General features: G+C 30.8%; 1 protein-coding gene across 1 annotated transcript in view; it reads right to left on the reverse strand.

Moving 5' to 3' along the window:
• The window catches only part of LOC112211527 (transmembrane protease serine 9), a 43,640-nt gene extending 34,712 nt beyond the window's left edge, over positions 1-8,928 (reverse strand). The window contains exons 1-3 of the mRNA XM_067044623.1: positions 8,760-8,928; positions 5,618-5,644; positions 3,426-3,599 (exon numbers count right to left, since the gene is read on the reverse strand). Coding sequence (XP_066900724.1) covers positions 3,426-3,599; positions 5,618-5,644; positions 8,760-8,928 — 370 coding nt within the window. The remainder of the gene's footprint in view (positions 1-3,425; positions 3,600-5,617; positions 5,645-8,759) is intronic.
• Between the last annotated feature and the right edge of the window lie 297 nt (positions 8,929-9,225).

Genomic DNA, 9,225 nt, shown 5'->3' on the forward strand with positions numbered 1-9,225 from the left:
CCGTTTATTTTTTATAATTAATTTTTGAATATTACAATATATTACATATTATAGTGATATTTTATATTTTAAAGAAAATAGTCAAAATGATTTTTGATTATTTACTTATTGTAATGCTATTATGTACCTATAATACAAATTTTAATGAGGTTTTAATCCTTTTAGTTTTGCAATTAATTAATTTATTTTTAATTCATAGATTGTAGACTAGTTATGTGATATCAGGCAATTAATTAAATTTTTTAAAAATTTATACAATTGTTATTTGATGTTCTAGGTAGTTCAGATTTTATGCTAGATAGACAATGGTATTCATTTGACCTATACATAAGCCTCTCAGTTTACAGTATACCTCCATAAAGTCATTCATCGTATTTTCAATATTGATTCTACAACAATTTAGAATTCAATAAATGCTTAAGAGTAGATTGTAAATTTTAGTAAACTGTCATAATTTTATATTTCTGCCATACTTTCGCAAAAGAAAAATGTTAAAATTTTGCAATGAGAATATCAAAAGAGGAGAAGATGGTGGGTGTGGTCAGCAGAAAAAAACATAAATAAACATAACTTTCACTTAACCCCCCTAATTAGGATAAAAATTAATCCTTGCTCGTTTAAGAATTGATATTTCTATATTATTCTCTGCGGAAATACTTTCCTGCAATGAGCCTCTCAGTTCATGATATTACTAACTCCAATTTCAACAGTTTTCAGAAAATTACTTTTGATATTCTCAATGATTTGAAGATAGTTGACCATAGATACATTAGAGAAGATGGTCAGTAGAAAAGAACACAAATGAATTATTTATTTGTGCCGACATTTCAACCTAATTTTCATGTCTTCATCAGGGCTATAAAAGTAAAAAGACAACAACCATCATTCAGAGAGAAAAAATAAATAAATAAAATAAAATAAATAATAGACTAAAAAATTTGGAAGTATACATAATAATGAAATGGATTTATCTGAAAACTGTTGAAATTGGAGTTAGTAAGATCATGAACTGAGATCATTGCAGGAAAGTATTTCCGCAGAGAATAATATAGAAATATCAGTTCTGAAATGAGCAAGGATTAATTTTTATCCCAATTAGGGGGGTTAAGTGAAAGTGAAAGTTGAGTGATGCTCCCACTGCACCAGATTTTTTATAAATAAAATTATAACTGCTTAAATTAGTTAGATCACAACTATTGACTTCTGCTCACTCACTAAATGGACAAAATTCCAACGGATCCTTTACAGCTGAGGTCAAGGTAAAACTTGGCAGAAATATGAATCAGCTGTTTTAATTGTGTTAAGTTTGTTATTGAAAATAAATTTTTGGTAGTAATTACTGGTACTGGTATTTAATGGGGGGAACAAGTCCGGCAAGTGGGACTAGTGGTCCTTTTTGCCAACCCCTGATGGCTACCTAGGTTGCCGCGTATTAACCAAGGTGGGAGTGTCAAGATTCATTCTTCAGAACCGCCAAAAAATGAATGTTTAACTGCCCCAGGTGGAAATCGAACCCAGAATGTTCCGAACCAAGCACACTGGGACCTACGCCCCAACCCTCACCGCCGTCATGTCCCTTGGTAGTAGTCAAAATTCTTCAGTAACTGCATAAAATTAAAATGTTATTTTTTAATACCTGGACAAAAACTTCCATAAATCAGGACAAAATACACTTTATAATAAAATGAAGAAGACAAGCATTAAAAAAAATGTAGAGTTTTATCTGGAGTGTTGATTATTGTCAGGAATGTTCACAAGTACTTAAAGCTTATTTCAACTAAGCTTATAAACAAAAGAGTTCAATCTACAAGAGCTTAAATGTTTTTTCGTTCCACAAAAAACAGGTCATCTGTACAGGTTCACTGTCAGTCATACTTAGTTTAAAAAATATTTTCTCAACAAACACCCTAAACAAAAACATAAATTATTCATTACAGTCTGCTAACAGAAATGGTATTTCAGTGTTGCTCTCCTAGGTCCCTGGACACTGTGGAATGCTGTCTGATAAGGCAGCAAAGGTGGCAATTTCTGAAGGAATTCCATATAGCGGAGTGCCTGTTGATGATTTCATTGCCCTCATTAAGAAGATAATTAAATTGGAATGGAAACAAACGCGAGCAAATGTAACTGATAATAAATTAAGAGAGATCAGAAGGGACGTATATTAACTAGATATGTGCACAGAGATAAGTTTTAGACGCACCTTCGAATAGGTCATATACGCGCTCAACCCTAGGTTATCTTATGGCCAGCAATTCTTCACCAGTAGGCCAAACTTGGGGAACGCGACTTACTGTTAAACACATTTTAACTGAATGCCAAGCATGTGACTTCCTCAAATCTTTCTATGATTTACCAGCGGATATTCATTCCACCTAGAAGGATAACAGACTGTGGATTAATTTTTTGAGTTTCTCCATCATTCTAAACTCAACCATAAAATTTATTCAAATTTTACCAAGGGTTCTCATGCTGCAATATAATAGTAGCCATGAACCCAGAACCTTGGTGTGGCACCTTCTGTGTGTGGTCAAGAGTACAGGCCAAAAGTCTTAAATTAGAACTCCATCCTTAGCTAATTCGTAAATTAAGGCAGTAATGACCCATAAGTAGTAAGTTGATTCCTTAAAATAATTAAATAAAAAAAAAAAAAAAAAGAGTGAATAAATCAGAATTTCTGCTTTCATTTGAGTTTGGAAGGCACCCACCCATACACCATTACTTCCAGTTTTAATAATCACAAATGCCGATTAAGGCCGACAGATTAATTTCCTTAGTTGTGTATTATTTTTAATTTAAATTATTTTGTTTTTAATTCTAAATAGAAATACAGTAAGGAATTTTCCAATTGCCATAATAAATAACAAAAAAATTAATGGTTTGAAATGAGCAAGAATTAACTTCAATTTACAGTAAGGTGGTAAGTGTAAATTGTGGGATGCATGCACTATATCAGATTATTTATAACAAAGCAAACTAAAAACATATCATATGTAATTCTAACAATGTATGTACATTAATAAAATTTAGAGATAATATAAATGATAAAATAAAGTAAAATGCCGCCAACTTAAGGAGTACATGGGTTCCTTTACAATTTGGAGAATTTCATTTCAGTTATTCAAACTATTTATTTTTTTATAGTCCGTTACTTATATATGAGCTCATGAGTTACAAGATTAATTTTCCCAGGAGAAAAAGTTTTTTATACTTGTGAGTCTTCTCTGATAAGGATGATGTGAAAATTATTAAAACTTTTTATTTAAGTTTATGAGAAAACAACACTGACAAATTGTAAGATGTATGTCAAATTGACAGAATCACATACTGGTAAATTTTTTTAACTTACAATCTTGAAGAGATGTCAAAGTGATTTATAACATTTTGAAATCAGACCATAGAAAAAATGATAATAGAACAGGTACCTGTTAATATAACTCTTGGATGAATAATGCTCCCTCCACAAATGTATTCAGGTCTTTCATCAGAACTGTTCTGCCTGTAAAGTGCAACGTGCCAAGGAAATTCCGAACGACTAGTTTTAATACCATATGATATAGCAGGTTCAAAATGATTCAAAGCATGTCTGATTCCACAATCTGAAAAATTATGAATCAAATATGAATATTTAGATAAATAAACTCCCTTTAAGGTAAGGTAAACCATAAAAATGGTTTTTGATTTCTTGGTTTTTATTTTATAGCAATAGTAATTCTACTTCCTCTATTGTCTCAGTTCTTAAGCAGTTCTCCTTCAGATGATTTTTAAATATTGCTCAATTTAACCACATTAAGCCTCCTCTTCCCGTTTTAAGCCATTGTTTCAAAAGTGATATAGGACTGTCACTCCCTGGGGGTCTTAGTAGTGAGGGTCCGACTGGGAAGGAATGCCTTTATTTTTGTTATTAACTCTTCTTGTAGGATTGTGACAAGTACATCAACCAACCTATTCACTATAATTGTCTGTTTGCAAAGTCAAATAAGTAAGGCTACAATGGAGAGCGGGTGTGGAGGGTTTCATGCCATTCTCTAATTTCAGGCGATTTTTAAGTATTGCTCGATTTAACCACTTCAAGCCTACTTTTTCCATACCTATATATGAAATAATATAGTAAGGGAATAATGCTCTCCTTAATTCATTCCATCAGGTTTCCATTCATTTTATGACACTCTTACTAAAAATTACTCAAAACCTTTATTTTTTTTATAGATCAACAAAAAATCACAATACTTGCCTTCTTTCTTTGATTTTCATAAGACCTTTGACCCCATTAACCATACCATTCTCCTTTACAAACCACATAGTTTCCTATCTAATAGTCAACCCTCTCCATAATACAAGTTGAAATGAAAGCACTCATGTAATAACATAGGAAGATAAATACAAATCATTGGAAGAATTATACATACAAGTATATAATAAAAGATCCTTTATTTAAAAAAAAAATGCAGATAATTCTAATAAGTATATAATAAAAGATTCTTTATTAAAAAAAAAAATTGCAGATAATTCTAATAAGTCATAAAAAAGTGAGTACAAAATAATATTTTCTTAAACAATATATACTTTCCTAATTCATATTATTGTTTCTAGTTTTTTTAAAAATGTAAGTTTTTTTTTTTAAATTGCTTTACCTTCATAATTATTGGTTTAATGAAAGCAATTTTAAGAGTTCAAGATTTAAGTCCTCCATCAAAGATTTGGCAAAAAATAAAAAATTACAACCAATATACTTAACTACTTGGTTTATTTCTGTTCAAGTTTAATGATATGAAAAAAACTATAATATCATCTTATTTTAAGACTAATCAAAGATTGGGACAAGGCCTAGATTGGTGATATAAAATATTACATGGTGTTATACTTATACATTTGCATAAATGACCTATCAAACTTAATCTACCACTCTCAATATCACTGATAGGCAGATAACCTCAAAATTTGCCTATTCAGAACCAAATCCAATAAATAACCTGAATTTATCTCTGTTCAACACCTATCTAAGAATAGCCATGTTTCCCAAATCAGCCCAAAATCTATCTCCATTCTCTAACAACTCCTGAGACCCAGTGATTCATTCTTCTTAAGTATGTTTCGTCTTTTAGTATCCTCCTTCATGCTTTCCCACTTGGACTATGGATGGTAAGTGTATGGAAAACTATGAGGTAAACACAAGATAAGACAAAAAAACATTAATCTATCATCTCATAAGAATGTTTTTATATGCTATCACATCTCTCACTGGTATTTTGAGCAAGTGTGGCTTTATCCAAATTTTCAATGAAAATATCTTCTTATTTTAATCCTTTAAAACCAATAAAACCTTTCTATATTCTCCAACTATTGATTTAGCCACTGTAATAGAACTGCTTTGAAAAATTCCTAATTATGCTATCCAATTTTGAAATTCCTTATCCATCCCCACTCGTAAATGCCTAAGATCATTTAAACACCATTTATTTTACCATCTCAATGGTTAATCTTTCACATACATGTAAAGAATAAATGTCTTTGCAAGTTTGTACAAATATGTATACATGTATCTATTTTCAATTTTGATATTTTCATTCCACTTATATAATTATTATTTTAACAATCAGCAAGCTTTACAACTTACCATAATATTCAGCGGCTATGGTTCCATCTAGAACAATAAAACAGATATTAGTAAAATATGAACTATCACTCACGAAATACTAAAAAAAACTTTATTGGTATAATACAAACAAGAATGTTTACATAACAAGTGCTACTGAGCTAATGACACGTACTCTAATGCTAGCTAGACTAAGTAGGGAGACATATATAAAGTGGTGGGGGATTAGTGCTGATGCTACATTAAATTTGGTGGTGGTGCGGGGATAACTCCTCCCAACCGAAGAATGAAGCTTCCTAGTGAATGATTGGATGAGAATGTGCCCAAGGGTTGAAGGGCTGTGGCTGTGGAACTTCTGCTGTTGGTTTGTTGGTGTTAAATATTTTCCTAATTTGAGAATACTTGAGGTATATATGATACAAGAATAAATAAAGTACAATAATTGAGGAAATTATTTGCAATATTGCAGGAATATACACATATGATGATCCCATGATAAGCTATCTAATTCAAAATCTAAATTGGAAGTTTCTATATATTCTAAATTATGAAAAGATATATTGGAATGAGTATAACTAAAGATTTCATATGAATATGACATAGGTAATATACTAATATTCTTATTTCTAGTAATATTTACAAAAGAGTCATTATTTCCTAATTTTAGTACAGAACTTTTAGGTATAGGAATAGGTAATGTAGTATTAGGTTGAAGGTATAAAACATTTTGGTTGTACAAAATATATACACCAATATCTTATATATATCTAATAAAAGGTTCTTCATTATTAATTGTAGTAGTTTTACAAGAGATAATATTATTTTTGATAACTTGATTAATACAAGAGTTTGTATTTTGTAACACATTTGTACAATAATAATTTGTTTTGATATAAGTACAATTTCCGGTAAAAGCTTGATTGTGAGAAAATAAAATTAAGTGATTGGGTACAACTGTTATTACAAGAGTATTTTGGTGTACTGATGGAACTGATAACAAGTACAATGTTGAAAGTTTTCCACTTTCTTTTGGAATTGATAAAATATAGTGAATTGTGCCATTTCCTATGGCACAGTGGATTTTGCTAGTTAACCATAAAGTTTCCAAATCTTTACTTATATATTTTTGTTTTAGGTCTGTATGTTTAATAATGTCAGCATGTGGTATGCCAAGTCTACACATCTCCAGGGAATTTTCTATATTAAGAATTCGAATTGTTATATAATTTATAATTGAAGAGAGTTCTTCTAAGTGTATTTTGTATTTGTTTTTGTCAGTTTGTGTTATGACTTCGTTTAATTTTTTATTATTATTTATGATTTGTATATCTACATTAAATTTGGAAATCATTTTCTTGTTGATTGTAAGTTTTTAAGTAAGTTGTTTTGTATACTATTTTCGTTATGTTCAAGATTTTCAATAATGTTATCATACCTTTCCTTAATGGAAGCATCCATATTACCAGTTAACCATTTGATAGCAGTACTGAGACCATTAATAAGTCCTCGTTTATTTCTGTTATGTGACGTTAAAGATTCGATTTTATCTTCTAAGTACAGAATTTGTTTAAGTGTCAAGTTATAAATAGATTCTTTAGCTGGTAAATGTATTAAACCCTATTTAGTAGTTTGTATATTGTCAATTAAATCAAATAAATGTAAGTAGTGAATTACTGTGTCGTAATCTTCTAAGACAAAAGTCAGCGAGCTTAAAAGTCATTGAACCTCCAGAATGTGTCACGTCAGTTAGCTGAAAAGCTACCGTCGGAGTCACTATCAGCAGTGTCCAGATCAACAACTGGTCCAATGTCACCTGTAAGCAAAACACATGTCTTCTCACGATCCTTTCTAAGTCTCCTTACGTTCTTAGTATGTGCATGCACTATTTTGTTTTTATCTACAAAGGTATTGACTGGCTTGTAGAGGTTTTCATCTTTTGTCCAAACACGTCATTTTATGTAAGTTTCGTCGCGTATTTTGGGTAGGTTTTCTCGATTTTGATTTAAGCGTTGGGTGCGTTTTTCTTTTTCATCCGAAATTTGTCTATGAGCTAATTTATGGATTACATTTAATTTATCGTGATATTTTTGTACAAGATTTTCCTTAATTATTTGTTCATTCCGGTCTGGATCAGTAATTTTTCCGAAGGTAATTTCATTTGGTGTTAATTTTAGATTTTTATTTAATGTTTCATTAAACGTTCAAACCGCAATATTTATATTGGTTTCTAAACTAATAGAAGGATTTTTATGATTTATATTATTTTTCCTCTTTTATGACCCGTAATAGTTCAATTAACGTCGAATGTGCACGATTTAGTATCCCTAAAGAATTAGAGTTATTTGAAACTGTATAGTGGCATATGATTCCTAAACTTTCTAGTAAATTTTGAATTAAGGCATTTTTGTATTCTCTACCCTGGTCCATCGTGATTTGTATCGGAGGGGGATATAAAGAAACATATTGTGTTAATACTTGATGGATGTTAGTGGCATTATTTGTCCGAATGACTTGAGCATATAACCGTTTAGAGAATGTATCTATAATTGTAATGATAAATTTTCGCTCATTATGCAAAGTGTCTATCATCAAATATTCAAAAGGTCTTTCCGGAGTAGGGGTGATCTGAAATTTTGTTTTTATGGGTTTTCTCTCATATTTAGTCTTTGCACAAGTACGACATTTGTTAATAAAGGCAACTATTTCGTCTTTCATGCGAGGAAAGTAGTAATATCTTTTTAGTTTCTCATAAGTTTCCATATTCCCGCGATGATATGACTTACCGGTGTGGTAATTTTCAATAAGTTCGAGTTGTTCAGCTTTGGTTGTATGTCTATTAATTTAGTTTTATATCTTTTAATTCTAACTGTTGGGCATTTAGCTTCAATGAAGTCTGAAATTTTGTTAAATATTCCCTCATAGTCATCTCTAACTGTTTCCACGTTGGGTTCGCAGTAAATACCATATGTTCTATTTGGCCTAATAATTTCTAGCAATTTTTGTTCTAAGTCGTTTTTCCATGGGTAAGCCGTTACTATCTTATACCAAAATTTACCGAAAGGTTTTTCAATTTATAATTCTTCATTACCACGGGTTATAAAAAATTGATATTTTTCCACATTTATCGGTCCATCGGTTACAATAAAAATTTGATTATGACTACTGTCCTGGGAGTGTTGAGTGGCCAGGCTTTCCGCGTCATTGAGAACTTCGTGTTCTCGGGCTTCAGGTAATGCGTTTTCCATATCGTTAATTAGTTCTTGATATTCCGAAGCGTTGGGAGAGACTAATGGCTCATCATTGTTGAGCAGATATTCAATATCAACATTCATATCTCAACGCCATTAAGTTCATAAATTTTGGTATTATTTTCAATTTTAACTCGGCTTAGTGCTTCCGCGACTTGATTTGTCCGTCCTTCTATGTATTTAATGTCAAAACTGAATTCATTTAATAAGAAGATCCATTTCATTATGCAGGTATTATTATTTTTCATGGAAAATATCCAAAGCAGAGGTTTGTGGTCAGTTTGTATAGTAAAATGCTGGCCATATAAATAAGGTTTAAAATGTTTACAGGCGTAAACTATTGCAAATAATTCTTTTTCTATTGTGGAATATCGAGATTCA

The sequence above is a fragment of the Halyomorpha halys genome, unplaced genomic scaffold (assembly GCF_000696795.3).
Source record: "Halyomorpha halys isolate HHAL.00 unplaced genomic scaffold, Hhal_1.1 Scaffold347.1, whole genome shotgun sequence".
In the NCBI taxonomy this organism is placed as follows: Eukaryota; Metazoa; Arthropoda; class Insecta; order Hemiptera; family Pentatomidae; genus Halyomorpha; species Halyomorpha halys.